The 15,541-nt window shown below is 39.2% G+C and overlaps 1 protein-coding gene across 1 annotated transcript in view; it reads right to left on the bottom strand.

Annotated features, from left to right (window-relative positions):
- Positions 1-15,541, bottom strand: part of LOC100496743 (vacuolar protein 8) — a 49,443-nt gene that overhangs the window by 19,385 nt on the left and 14,517 nt on the right. Inside the window, exons 3-7 of the mRNA XM_031902262.1 lie at positions 12,542-12,661; positions 11,239-11,358; positions 6,269-6,391; positions 6,013-6,095; positions 603-728 (exon numbers count right to left, since the gene is read on the bottom strand). Of these exons, the coding sequence (XP_031758122.1) occupies positions 603-728; positions 6,013-6,095; positions 6,269-6,391; positions 11,239-11,358; positions 12,542-12,661 (572 nt within the window). The remainder of the gene's footprint in view (positions 1-602; positions 729-6,012; positions 6,096-6,268; positions 6,392-11,238; positions 11,359-12,541; positions 12,662-15,541) is intronic.

The following is a 15,541-nucleotide window of genomic DNA, read 5'->3' as shown; positions in this document are numbered from 1 at the left end:
TTTGGGGTTGACATGTCCTTTAAGGGACAAACAATGAAACTTCACCATTATCCAAAATCTCTCAAGGTTGCCTACATCTTTAAAACTGGTAGACTGTTATTAACATACATATTTATTTATAACGTTATATCGCGAAATCCGCTGTCAAATAGTGCCTAGCTGAAGAATTGGCAGAACTACTTCTGGGTTGCCCCATATCCTATCTCTCATATTTTAACTCTATCTGTGCCCCCTGCACAGATAGAGTTGAAATATGAGAGATAGGATATGGGGCAACCCAGGAGTAGTGATGAGCGAATCTGCCCCATTTCGCTTTGCCGAAAAATTAGCGAAACTGTGAAAATTTTGCAAAAAGGCGCAACATTTACGAAACACGGCTGACGCACATTACTTTTTTTATGTGCCCACAACTTTTTTTAATGCAACGACAATGTATTTGAGGTGCGCCAAATTTTTGCATCCGTTTTGCAAAAAAAATCCACCAATGCCAAAATGCAGAATTGCGCTGCAAATCCATGCCTGGCAAAATAATTCACTCATCACTACCCAGGAGTGGAACACAAGAGAACATAAGAATAAAATGACTAACTATAAAAAGTTACCTTTTGAACAGATGAAGACATCAGAGAGACAAGCATTCGGAGAAGAAATTTGTCACCAATTTCCATCATAGCTTCATGGTGGTCGGCGTTTGCAGCAATGTTACCCAGGGAGGCACAACTGTAGTACTGGATTGAGAAAAAGTCTCTTATGTCTTATGACTAAGACAAACCTATAAACCTAAACTCCTGGGGTCTAGGTAACAGTTACCCTTTTTGAAATTTGCATGCATAAACCTCCATCCATGCTCACAGTGATTGTCTGGGTAGCTTGTGTCTGTGTGGATAGCATGTGCTTTGTAGTGATACTTTGGGGTATATTTATCATGCTGTGTAAAAAGTGGAAAAACATTACCAATCAGATGCTTTGCTTTTCTAACTGTTGAAATCTAATTGCTGATTGGTTGCTGGGCAACATCACTGGTAATGCTTTACTCCACTTTTTACAGAGCATGATAAATATACCCCCTTTATGTATAGTGAAAGCATCAATTTTTTTGTATTTGATTTTGAAAATTTACATGGGGCTAGCCATATTCTTCCTTTCAAGGGGTGCTACAACCATGTGACCTGTGCTCCATCAAAGCAGCCAGACAGGTGGGGGGGGCACACAGAGGGGGGTCATGGGCCGCCAGTTAGACAGCCCTGGTCTAAAAGATAGCTTAAAAAAAGTTATGATACATTTTCTAATTGGACATTGTTGTTCGTTTAGTACCGCAGGGGTCTGTCCTTGGTGCTTTGCTTTTTAACTTGTTTATTAATAACCTGGAGGTGGGTGGTGTAATTACTGTTTCTATTTTCACCAATCTAACAGGTCACACTAATAGAACAATCTTTGCCATATACATAGTTAGCAAAGAGAAGTGCAGCTGAAGAGATATTCACCTCAGAATCATTCCTTTGCTGATCCGTCACTTGTGCACTGACCCTGTGCTGGGAAAGGAGGGGGGTCCGTGACCCATATTAACACTACAGTTTCTTTTATACTTATATTAATATATACTTATATGATGTCATGCATAGCACTGGCAGCAGACTTAACTCCTATTGTCTGTGTCTCCTGTCAGTCTCACATTGCTTCCTATGCCTGTGTGCTGCAAATCTAACGTAACAGTCTGTTTGCCTATGCCACTGAAAAGGAGAAATTAACCAACGACCTTTCAATTTATGCAACTGGTTAGAGAGTGCACAAGCAACCAATGAATTGGCCCAATAGGAAAAAAATGTAAGGGCAAAGCCTGGGGGTGATGATGTAACCATATAGGAAGTTCTTTGCGTGTCAGGTTCAAAATAGGCCACTCCCATCCCTTCAGAAACCTGATCAGAGAGGCAGGATATAGATTGAATTAACAGGTATAAAAAGTAGCTTTTACAGTGGCATTTTTACTTTTGTTTATGGAAAATGGACATTAAAGGTGAACAATCCCTTTATTTGCAAAGGATTTTAGATTTTTTTATTTTTAACTGTATAACTCAGTCATTGTCAGTCAGTGGTTACTAAAGGGAATAAATACATAATATAACCTCTTAATAGATCCGTGGTAAGGCCTCACCTTGAGTATGCAGTGCAGTTTTGAGGCTCAGTCCTAAAGAAGGATATTGGTAAGCTCGAAATAGTGCAGAGATGTGCAGCTATACTGTGAAAAGGAATGGAACAATTGAACTACAGGTATGGGATCTGTTATCTAGAATGCTGGAGACCTGAGTTCTACTGGATAAGGGATCTTTCTGTAGTTTGGATCTTTATGCTTTAAGTTTACTAAAAAATCATTTAAACATTAAATAAACCCAATAGGATTGGGTCAAGTACAAGGTACTGTTTTAATATTATAGAGAAAAAGGAAATACTTTCTAAAAATTAAAACTATTTGTTTAAAATGGAGTCTATGGGAGATGGCCTTTCTGTAATTCGGAACATTCTGTATAATGGGTTTCCAGATAACGGATCCTATACCTGTATAAGGAAAGACTGTCAAGTTTGGGGTTGTTTTCCCTGGAAAAAGAGCTCTTGCAGGGGGCAAAATTTCTCTTTACAAGTACATTAGAGTATATTGTAGTTTCATAGAGGGGCATCTTTTTCCTGTTAGATTGAGGAGCTGACATTTTATATGAAGCTACAAATATATTTTTTCACAGTGAGGGAAGCAAGGTTGTGGTAGGCCAGAGCTTGGTGGCCTTCCCACAAATGGACTCCAGTTAAAGACATAATGGATTCTGTGACAGGCAATCGTCCTTTATGTCATAAGCATCTACCATATATACTCGAGTATAAGCCGAGTTTTCCAGCACTCAAAAAGCGCTAAAAAAGGAATCCTCGGCTTATACTCGAGGCAAGTACCTGTGGGATTACTTGTGAGGCGAATGCATCCTTTTCGCTTTCCTCTTACTTGTGCAGAAAGTGCAAAGTGCGGCTTATCCAGTATTGTGACGCGCCCCCCATGTGTCCTATTGGCGCGTCCCATGTCGCGACACGCGCACACACCCCCCCACCCAAGCACGCACGAACGTCGAGCTGCGTCGCATGTGCGTGCCCATGCGGACAAGATGCGGACGCGACGCACGTTCGTGCGTGCTTGTGCTGGCGCACGTAGCGTGAAACGGGACGTGCGATACCGGATAAGCTGCACTTTTCAGAAGAGGAAAACGTAAAGGATGCATTCTTCTGTACCGGTAAGCCGGTAACTACCGCCCCCAATGTCAGATTGGTGAAATAGTCTCATTTTAGCAGTTACCACACCACATCATTCAGATTCCAAATGTCAGGAGTTGCATCATCCGAACACCAAAGAGTGAGAGTGATGCACTGGCGCCAAGAGTAACTATAGGGAAGTGAAAGGAGCAAATACCTTTCAATGAATGGAATTGACACAGAAACAAACCGCATTTATGTCTCTCTTGACCTTTTAAATGGACTTTTATAATGGCAAAGACATGTTCAGCAGCTCTCCTGTTTAGAATTAATTTCACCAGCTATCTGGTTGCTAGAGCCTTGTTTACCTTAGCAACCAGAGAGTGGTTTGCAGAAGAGACTGGATGAGATAAGAGTCAGAAATATATACTGTTTCCTAGTACACATGATCTTATCTTTCTTAAACTTGTGATTCTACATCACTCACCCCAAAAAGTATACAGAACTATATAAGAATTAAATAACAAATTTACACATGACAATTTCAATGTATGTAAAATTAAATGAGATATTAACCTGTACAACCTTGCATGTGATTATCTTATGTTGGATGTGCCTCATTTTCCAGCCCATACCTTGTGTTTATTAATTTGGTAGTCATGTAAGCACTTGTGAGTGTCCTTTTATTAAATAATTTGATTATTGAAACTTAGCAGTAGCGGCTGCATTTCCCACCCTAGGCTTATACTTGAGTCAATAAGTTTTACCAGTTTTCTTAGGTAAAATTAGGTACCTCGGCTTATATTCGGATCGGCTTATACTCAAGTATATAAAGTAATTTGTAATTTTAAGATAGCTAATTAGAGTTAGATGTGTAGCCTGGCATAAGGCAGTCACTGTCAGCATTGTTATCAGGATTAATCACAGCAGTAATACTGGCTCTAGGGTCAAACTTGCAGTAACAATATTGGGATAGAGCAGATAGAGACTCACTAATACAAGCATGAAACAGTTATAATAATTATTTACATAACTAAACTCAACCAGGAGGAACAGCAGCTCATGAATACTAGACCAGTTCTAGATTGTGCAGATCCTAAAGCTCATTTACAAGAATATATGTTCTTGCTAATTTATTCTGTAGGTAATTTTACACATCACTGCAGAATGTATTTTGATGTGAATAGCCTTTTGTGTACAAACTTGCAATTGTTCTCTTTCTTGACTTGGCTTTTGTATTGTTACTAGTGTATACAGCCAAACATGTACCATTAAAGAAATTCAATTTGTGTCCAAAAATGTATTGTGGATATTTTTGCAACAAAATGTACTTGGAACAAGCAACATACTATATGTCCATAATACTCCTAACATACTTGTAAAAAGTAATCATGCCTCTTCTCCAGAGAAACAACCCCAACTTCAATATTTTTTCATCATAGTTTGTTCCATTCCTTTTACCAGTTTAATCTCTGCACTCTTTCCAGCTTATTTATATCCTTCTTAACAACTGGGGCCCAAAACAGCTCTGTATTATCAAAGTCAGTCCTTTCCATGGATCTAATAAAGAGGCAAAATATTGGTTTTAACACTCATGTCAATGCCTGTTTTCATGCAAATTTTATTAGACACTGATTGACAGTGCCCAGAGTTGCACATTATGTATTTTAGTTGCATGATTGCATGAATGCTTTTCTGCATTCATTTTCTCTATTAGCCTCCTTGTACAACTTACTATACGTTTTAAACCTAATATCTGTTGCCTTGACTTCTGTTGCAATCTGGCCTGTTCCTAGCAGTCCTTGTCTAGGCTTTTTCAAAAGGAACATCAATCAGTGTAATGGGCATAAGGAGGCTTCAATATGCTTTAAATGGAGCAGGTCACTGGCATTCAGGGAGAACACTAGCAGTCTTTTGTTCACTTCCAAGTTACCAGCAACTGTTTAATTCATCATCATCCTCAGAAGTTATTGTGCACTTTAAAATCACAAAAGGAGCATTGCATATCTGGATGCTTCTTTATTAAACCACCACCTGAATAGCATATTAGTTTAGGCTGAAAATAAGGCACATGCCCATCAAATTCAACCTTTTGGTCATCACGTTTATAGCATTCAGCTTTCGCTTATATTCCAGAGTTTCCCCCTCTTCTTCCTATTTAATAACTGTTAAAATTATAGTAGTGGCTATTCTAATAAGGAACCATCCAGTGTCAGACTAGAGGAGGCAGGGCCCACCACTCCTGCCTTGCCCCACCCCCCCAAACTCAGGGCCCACTACTCCCCATAAATATCGACACCAGTGTTCATATAGTTCCAACCCTAGTGTTCCACCACACAGCCTGCCAGTGTGGTCGGGTCAGTGTGGCCCAACAGGCCCACCAGGTTTTCTCCCAGTACACCAGCGGTCCAGTGACTCTTATTCTTAGTCTGACTCTATATTTTCAATTGACACAGGCCACTGTGGAATCCCTAAACCTATGCACTGGTTTGGAAGTGCCAGTAGCTTCAAGTTTCCTATGTCGATAGTCACAACTGCATGAAATTCATAATAAAAGGCAGCGGCACCTATCTACAACTATACAGAAGTGCAAGGACAACCTGTTGATGCAAGTATACCTTTAATGAATGGGATTTAAAGCACAAGGGACTGTGACCAAGTGTAACTGGACTTGCAGTCATAAATTTCCTCTTGTGTCTTTTAATAATCATGACTGTTGGTTCCATAAAGCAGTAAAATATATGTAGCAAAATATGCAAGATTTGGAAATGCAGTTTTCCATACCTGGATATCAGAGTCAGGAGATTGCAAAAGAAGAATCAGTACTGGCAGGGCTCCCTGTCTGCAAAGAATACTCTTGATATGTTCTGTAAAAGAAAATTACAGTTTTCTTCATATTAAAAAGTAAAAGCTATTCAAATAAAATATATTGTAAATAAGACAATGGTAAAAACAAAATGTTATACAAATTTGTTATTTGCATTGCATTTACTTTATTTTATTAACGTAACAACATCATAGAATAATTATGCAAAATTACCTGATCGAGTCAAGTTCAAAATAGCTCCAACAGCATTTTGCTGCACTCTGGGATCATAGGACTTGGCTAATGTCAGTAATGGCCTGATGCCTCCAGCAATTCCTATAGCCTCTCGGTTGGATTCTGCACAAACAGTATGATAGAATTATTAGTTGGCAAGGGCTTGTATAATGTACAAGTTGATCCAGGGACTGGTCCGATTGCCATCTTGGAGGGAATTTTTTCCCCTCTGCGGCAAATTAGAGAGGCTTCAGATGGGTTTTTTTTTGCCTTCCTCTGGATCAACTAGAAGTTAGGCAGGTTATATATAGTCATTATGGTTGAACGTGATGGATGTATGTCTTTTTTCAACCCAACTTACTATGTTACTATGTTACTATGTTGTATAATGTAATTTACACTTAGGATGTGATTTGTAGAAGGGCAGCCCGGAAGTGCAATGTTTAGCACAGTTGCTTTCCAGTGCTGAGGACCTAGGCATAATTCCAGCTAGGACACTATTTGCAAACAATTTGTATGTCACCCCTTGTTTTCTTGGACTTTCTTAGGTACTCTGGTTTCCAAACATACTCCAAAAACATACAAATAGGTTCCGGACCAAAGTATGTGAATGCAATATGGTCCTTAGAATACAAGCCCAGCCATGCAATTACAGGTCTGTAATTCTGACATCTGTTGTGGGCAAGCTATCCAAAGGTTTGTTAAGGAATCACATTCAAAATTATGTTCTAGAAAATGGCATAATGAGTAATAAAGTATGGCTTTTTGAACCAATGATCATGTCAGCAAATTTACTTTCTATTTTTTCTGCAAAGCATTAAGAATGCAGTCATCTTATTCTTGGCCTAATTATTTAAACATACTTAATTCATAAAATATAGGGATATTAGAACTCTCATGACCATATAAAGGCACAAGGCACCTGTTTTTATACAGGTCATGGAACTTCAATGGAACTTCTACTATCAGGTACATTATTTGTTATAATACAAAGTTTTAAGTCATATGACAAAAATTACATCACTAAGCACAGGTGATGGATTAAGGACTAACGGACACTCAGAAATGCTTGTAGGGTTCTCACATCTGTTATTTGATCTTAGGAGATCATGTGTTCTTTGGGTTAATTTTGGGTTAATTTTACCAACACCTATTGGCACATTCTAAAAAATGTCTTTCTTATCAGATTTTAAATGTCTTTCTGCAGATTTTAATTGCTTCTACCTTCAGGTTATGCAGTTGCAGGAACATCAAAAACTGTTAGGCACATAGGAGTGGATTCTTGGCCTGTGTTTAACTATGGACCAAGAATCTGCCACGTGTGACACTAGACTTAGCCACGAGTGGTTGTCATTTAAAATGATATTAAATCATTACTGTTCTCAATTTATTCCATTAATAAGAAAAAGTAGAAGTGTTAAGAATCACCCTATGTGGCTTAACTCTGAGGTAAAGAAGTTAATAGGGAGAAAAAGGAAAGCTTTTAAGAAATATAAGTCAGAGGGGACAGTAGATGCGTTTAATGATTATAAACACTATAACAAGTGTTGTAAAACAGCAATCCGGAAGGCAAAGATAGAAAATGAGGAGCGCATCGCGGCCGAGGCCAAGACTAACCCCAAAAAGTTTTTTAAGTATATTAATAGTAAAAAGATGCAGGTTGAGGGTGTGGCCCCATTGAGTTATAGTAACAATATGGTTACAGCGGATACAGAAAAGGCAGATGTGCTTAACCAGTTCTTTTCTTCTGTGTATACAGTAGAGGAGCCAGTGGGCCAAGTCCCACCCAATAGCTTCACTGTTGCCTCAGCTCCAACTACACAGTGGTTGGCACAGGATATGGTGCTTAAAGGGTTACACACGATAAATGTAAACAAGGCACCTGGGCCAGATGGAATACACCCTCGGGTACTGAGAGAGCTAGGGGCAGAATTGCAGTGGCCCTTGTTTCTGATATTCTCAGACTCTCTTTCATCAGGTATGGTACCTAGGGATTGGAAGAAGGCGAATGTCATTCCCATATTTAAAAAGGGAGTAAGATCTCAGCCTGGCAATTATAGGCCTGTAAGTTTGACATCCGTGGTGGGCAAGTTATTTGAAGGCTTGTTAAGGGATCACATTCAAAATTATGTAGTGGAGAATGCCATTATGAGCAGTAATCAGCATGGCTTTATGAAGGACAGGTCATGTCAGACCAATTTAATTGCTTTTTATGATGAGGTAAGTAAGAAGCTGGACAGTGGGGATGCAGTAGATATCATCTATTTGGATTTTGCCAAAGCATTTGATACCGTTCCCCACAAACGACTGCTTTCTAAGCTAAGGTCTACTGGTCTTAGTGAAGTCGTTTGCACATGGATAGAAAACTGGCTACAGGATCGGGTACAGAGGGTGGTTGTTAATGGTACATTCTCTACTTGGAATAAGGTCCTCAGTGGGGTCCCTCAGGGTTCTGTACTGGGTCCACTTTTGTTTAATTTGTTCATAAATGACTTAGGGGAGGGTATTATGAGTAATGTATCAGTGTTTGCAGATGACACAAAACTCTGCAGACCAGTCAATTCTATCCAGGATGTGACATCCCTGCAGCAGGATCTTGACCAACTGGCAATCTGGGCAGCTAAGTGGCAGATGAGATTTAATGTGGATAAATGTAAGGTCATGCACCTGGGATGTAAAAATATGCAAGCCCCGTATACCCTTAATGGGACTGCACTAGGCAAATCCATAATTGAGAAGGACCTTGGAGTCCTTGTAGATAATAAACTTGGCTGTAGCAAGCAATGCCAGGCAGCAGCTGCAAGGGCAAACAAGGTTTTGAGCTGTATTAAAAGGGGTATAGATTCACGGGAGGAGGGAGTTATTCTTCCCCTTTACAGAGCGCTGGTAAGGCCCCATCTAGAATATGCTGTTCAGTTTTGGTCTCCAGTGCTCAAACGGGACATTATTGAGTTAGAGAGGGTCCAGAGAAGGGCAACTAAGCTGGTAAAATGTATGGAAAGTCTCAGTTATGAAGAAAGACTGGCCAAGTTGGGTCTGTTTACACTGGAGAAGAGGCGCTTAAGAGGTGACATGATAACTATGTATAAATATATAAAGGGATCATATAATAACCTTTCTAATGTTTTATTTACCAGTAGGTCCTTCCAACGGACACGAGGGCACCCACTTCGTTTAGAAGAAGGGAGGTTCCATTTAAACATTCGGAAAGGATTTTTTACAGTGAGACCTGTGAAGTTCTGGAATTCCCTCCCCGAATCAGTCGTGCTGGCTGATACATTATATAACTTTAAGAAGGGGCTGGATGGATTCTTAGCAAGTGAGGGAATACAGGGTTATGGGAGATAGCTCTTAGTACTAGTTGATCCAGGGACTGGTCCGATTTCCATCTTGGAGTCAGGAAGGAATTTTTTCCCCTCTGTGGCAAATTAGAGAGGCTTCAGATGGGGTTTTTTGCCTTCCTCTGGATCAACTAGTAGTTAGGCAGGTTATATATAGGCATTATGGTTGAACTTGATGGACGTATGTCTTTTTTCAACCCAACTTACTATGTTACTATGTTACTATGAGTACATTTACTGAATGACACCAATTTGCACAATGAATGAGGCAAAATTTGCATGACCTAAATTATGGTTCTGCTTCAATATGAGCCCTAAGATGTTCAGAAATTTCCACTGCAAAGCTGTACTTTCCCAAAATAAATGATTTCCTTCCTTAATGCTAGTGGAGGTTTTGGCCTTAATTATAAATAATGCTAATACAGTATATGTTTCACTATATTATAAAAAAAAGTTATTTTTTGTTTCTGTATTTTTTAATACCTTGTTACAGAAGTGGAAATACACAACCTTAGGTTGTCCTAAAACACATATACAGTCTTCCCGGGTTAATTTAATTTACAGGCATTTCCTGGGGGAAGAAAGGGGAATTTTAAAGAGCACAAAATGGTAAAAAATCATCTAGCAGTCATATAAACTATTTGCATTGGGCCAATTAATCAGCCCGTATGTCTTTGCGCTTAAAGGAGAGTGCAAGTCAAAATTTAAAAAGCATACTGCCCAATAGTCCTCCTATTGTTTAGTAAAAACGCCACACTTTTGGCTCACCTTATCAAATATTTACTCAGGCAGGCAGCCATCATTAAAAAGGTATTCTCCCTTCCTTTCCCTCCTTGCTTCACACATGTGTTTCATTCCCTCCCCCCCTCCCCTCTGCCAGATCCGCTTCTAATTGGCTGGTGGGCATGTGTAGCTCAGAACAGGAGACAGGATCAAGTTACGCACATGTGCATTGCTACTGAAGGCAGCCGCTGGAGCCTACAGGAAGGGGAGAGAGATTTCAGTGTCACTGTAGTCTTCACACTGCTGTAGGCTGCCAGCACCATATCTCAGAGAAGCAAGCAGGGATCTGGGAATTTAGATATGCAGTAAGTACTTAAAAAGAATGCCTTTAGACTTACTTTTAATTTATATTAACCTTTCCTTGTCCTTTAAGGCTAGTGCCACATGTGGGGGATTCTCGGACTGCAGATAAGGGTTGGACCGGACCTGCTGCCCCAGGGGCCCCGCACCCTCCAAGGTGCCCCAGCTGGCCGCACCTCCCTAACTCCCTGCAGGGGCCCCTGCCACCTGCCCAACATTCTCCCCTGAGCGCGTGTAAGTGAAACACATAGGGGGAGGACATCGGCCCTCAGAGGAAGCAGCAACAGGGATCAGGTCTGTGCCGCCGGGCCCAGTCTGACTCTGCTGCAGATAAATGCAGGCTGACACTCTGCCCCTATGCTGGCATCTGCCTTCTTCCTTGCCTGCACCTGGAACCCCGGTTCAGGGTTTTTTCTGCAGGACCATGTGGCATTAGCCTTAAACAGCAACACAACAAGATTTTACAAAAACCTGTCACAACTGCAGCCCCTTACCCCTTTACACTTGCTGCTAAGTAATAGATATGTGAGACTATAGAAGGCTTACCAGAGACTGCAAGCATCATAATGCAAGCACATGAGTTACATTGCACAGCAGAGTCTCCCGATTCCAGAAGTTCCAGAACTGGTTCCAGTAGTCCCACCTGAACAACAAGCTCTTTGTTCACTGCAATGATAATAAAAAAAAGTAAGTGCACATATGTGCTATGCTGTAAAGAGAGTTAATGTACAGTTGACAAATTATTGTATTGTCCATGTATTGGGCCAAACAATGCACTCCTTAATCAATATCTTATTGAGGCAATCTCAAATAATGGTCAAGCAGGCTGAAAAATCCCGACTATCAAGACTGACTCGTCTTGATAAGAAACCCCTCTTTGGCCCAACCATGGTCAAACAATTGAATAAACCCAAATAGGTCCATTATTGGAGTGTTAAAATTACCATAGGTTTGTTCATTAAACATTTTCTCCAAGTTATCAGGTCTTGCTGTTTATATCCAATCTGATTATTCAACAATAATTTGACCGTCAAAAGCTAATCAACATTGTATTTTGCAAATAACCTACCAAAAAAATTATTTTGTGTTTAAGTCTGCAAATGAGCACTGAACGTTTCAGTCTGACAGGTTAGTCAATTGAGACAATCCAGGTGTTAAATGCCCTTTGTCATCTCTTGAATATAAAGAAAAAATTTAACCCCCCCCCCTTTTTTTTTTAACTTATTTAGTTGGTCTTAAGTAGAAAAGGCACAAACACTGTCTGAGCTTCCAAAAAATTGATAGAATTTTTTTTTTATTTTTACACAAACATATCTGATTCCATGAATTCAAAGTACACATCTGTGGCGCAGGGAACAGCTCCTCAACCCCTCTTTAGTCTTGCAGGGTGATCCAACTTTTCACAATTTTGTTCCATTGTGATGTAAAGGATTCTTTGACTTGAAGTCACAATTCTTTTCTTTTCAGAGAATCTGTACATCACCTATTATGGAAAACAGGGACTTCAAGCTCCTAAGTTCATCACTTCACAATGAAACAAGGTGAAGAAGGGTTTGCTTAAATTTTTCAGTCGAAGGGATGTTGGGAAATTATTTGTCAGAGCAGCATTGTTTCCTTTCAAGTCTCTGCAATCAGGTATATCTGTGCTAAAAAAATATATATATGTGTATTTGTTTTTAGTAGTTGAGATAAAGCTCATGTCAATAAGATGAGGGCATTTTTAAAATTGTATAAATAAAGGATTTCATAATATTGGCAAGTTATAAGGGTGGTTATATGTCCCTTTTAATTAATACCATAATCTAATCTCCCCCACCGTTTACCTTATATAAAGACTTGTAACACTTACAATATCCCTCAAGCAAAAAGTTCACGAGTGACAAGGAAGACATCTGCTGAACTTCTAAATCACTAGACTGCAGCAAAGCTTGATATGGCTCCAAAAATTCTTGTGGCAACTTGGCAGTCACTAGGAATATTCAAAAATAATGTCAAGGTCTTTTAAAACAAAATATGCGTACATTTAGATGAACAATAATAAATGTCTGTCAAATATTTTCATAAAGTAATTGTCCTTTATCTGCAAAAGAATGAACTACTTCACATCTACAAATTAAAATTGCTGTCTCAGAATATGTAAAAAAAACACCCCCATACAACCATGGTGTGGCTCATGCATGCAAGGAGGAGTACTTAGAGAAAAGATGTCCAGTTTAAACATTTAAATTTAAAAGTTGCACAACTTTTTCATTCTCAGCTTTGTACAGGAGTTCAACAATATTTTCAGGAAGTGCTTCACAGAATCCAAAAATCACCTCTCACCTAAACACCTCTCACCTAAACACAGCGCTGTGCGAACAGATCTTGCCAAACTAATTTAATTTCCTTTTATGAGGAGATGAGCAGAAATCTCAAATCTAGGATGGCAGCGGATGTGATCTACTAAGACTTTGCCAAAGCTTTTGATACAGTACCTCACAGAAGGTTAATGGTTAAATGAAGGATTATTGGCCTGGAACATAATATTTGTTCTTGGATAGAGAACTGGCTGAAGGATAATTACAAAGAGTAAATGCAACATTTTCTATTTGGACCACTGTTGTAAGTGGAGTATCACAGGGGTCAGTCCTTGGTCCTTTGCTTTTTAATTTGTTTATTAATAACCTGGAGGGGGGCATAGAAAGTATTGTTTCTGTTTTTGCTGATGATGCTCAATTGTGCAAAACCATAGTTCCATTCAAGATGCTGCTGCTTTGCAAAGTGATTTGACAAAATTGGAAAACGGCACAAACTGGAAAATGAGGTTCAATGCTAATTTATGAAGAACATATTGGAATTAATATAAATGACAGTTATACACTAAAGTGTGTTGGGTTATCCTTCATTCAAAAGGATCCAGGGATCTTTGTAGACAACAGTTGTCTAATTCTAGGCAAAACAAAGTATTGTCAAGATGAGGCCTTACTGATAAGGCCTCACCTTGAATATGCAGTGTAGTTTTAGGGTCCAGTCCTTAAGGAGGATATAAATGAGTTGAAGAGAGTTCAGAGATGTGCAACTAATCAAGTAAAAGGGATGGAGAATTTAGACTTTGAGGGTAGACAGTCAAGGCTGGGGTTGTTTCCTCTGGCAAAAAGACACTTGCAATGTGACATACTGTAACATGATTACTCTTGAGTGCATTATAGGCAGATAGCAAAGGGATCTTTCTTCTCATAAAAACAATCAATAAAGCAGAGGACCCCCCTTTCAGATTAGAGGAACAGAACTATCATTTAAAGCAGCATAAGTGATTCTTCACAGTAACAGCAGTGAGTTTGTAGAACACCCTGCCTGGTGATTTTGTGATGCCTGATTCCAGTAATGCCTTAGCTTGGTTGATTTCTTTCACAAACATCAAGGCTATTGGAGGAAACAACCCCAGCCTTGACTGTCTACCCTTCCTAGTGATGTGGTAATGGCAGATTCTGTTAATGCCTTTAAGAGGGGCCTGGATGAGTTCTTGATCAATCAGAATATCCAAGGCTATTGTGATACTAATATCTACAGTTAGTACTAGTGGTTGTATTTATAGTTTATGTATGTGAGTGTATAGATTGGTAGGTGTGGGTTGGGTGTGCTGGGTTTACTTGGATGGGTTGAACTTGATGGACACTGGTCTTTTTTCAACCCTATGTAACTATGTAACTATGTAACTATTGTGATATTAAAATCTACAATTAGTAGATTTCTATATATAGTTTATATATGTGAGTGTATAGATGGGTCAGTATGAATGTGTGTTTATATGTGCACTGGAGTTTATTTGGAAGAGTTAAACTTGATGAACCTTAGTTGTTGTTTCAACCCAACTTAACTATGTAACTGTTGTAACTATGGACTATTGCTTTGCCCTGTAAGCCTGCAGAATTGAAGAAACATCTGTTCTTGGCACATACAGTGTTAACTATTTTACTAAAGTGTACGTGAAGTGATCCCTTAATTTACAGGGTGGTACTGTGCATGTAAATGTTCATAGTAAATAAATTGGCAAAATGCACTGAAAAAATTTGAGCTAACACACACACACACACACACCAGTAACACCTGTTACTGATAATGCCTGGTGCACAGCCCCTGGGTAGATGGCATGACCCAACCAAGGAGAACAAAATACAGTAGGCTCTCAGGCAATGCAAGTGAGGGACTAGCCCCTTGTTTTTAATTGAATGTCGGTACCTACTTTGTTCTAACTGCTAGTTGATCCAGAGGAGGCAGAAAACCTCTGAAGCCTCTCCAATTTGGCACAGAGGACATGGATTTGACTCCATGATGGCAATTGGGCCAGTCCCTGGATTAACTTGTACTATAAACTATCTTCCATAAACCCTGTATTTCCACACTTGTTAAAAAGCCATCCAACCCCTTCTCGAAAGGGGAGTCAGTATGACTGATTCAGAGAGACAATTTCACTACTTCACAGCTGACACATTAAAAAAACCCTTTCCACATATTTAGTTGGAACCTCCTTTTTTCTAATGGAAATGGGTTCCCTTGTGTCTTTTGGAGGTCAGATTTTCCTTAAGTAACTTTTATACTATCGCTTTTAAATGAACAGTTCACCTTTAGAACTGAAAATGCCATAAAATGGCTAAAAATGTATAATTAGTTGAAACAAGTAACAAATAACTAGTATATGGTAGCAAGAGAAAGCAGAAGTTCTTCTATATTAACACAATTGCTGCATTTTATGTGAGATAGAAAAATAAATAAATTCACCCCAGAAAATCATATATTTTTGGAAAGAACACATTCCAGTGAATCCAAAATCTTACTGATTTTTACATGTTTTTATTCCAAACTACCAAAT

The sequence above is a fragment of the Xenopus tropicalis genome, chromosome 5 (genome assembly GCF_000004195.4).
Source record: "Xenopus tropicalis strain Nigerian chromosome 5, UCB_Xtro_10.0, whole genome shotgun sequence".
NCBI classification, from domain to species: domain Eukaryota; kingdom Metazoa; phylum Chordata; class Amphibia; order Anura; family Pipidae; genus Xenopus; species Xenopus tropicalis.
The sequence above is the reverse complement of the archived record's forward strand: the minus strand, read 5'-3'. Positions and strand labels throughout refer to the sequence as shown.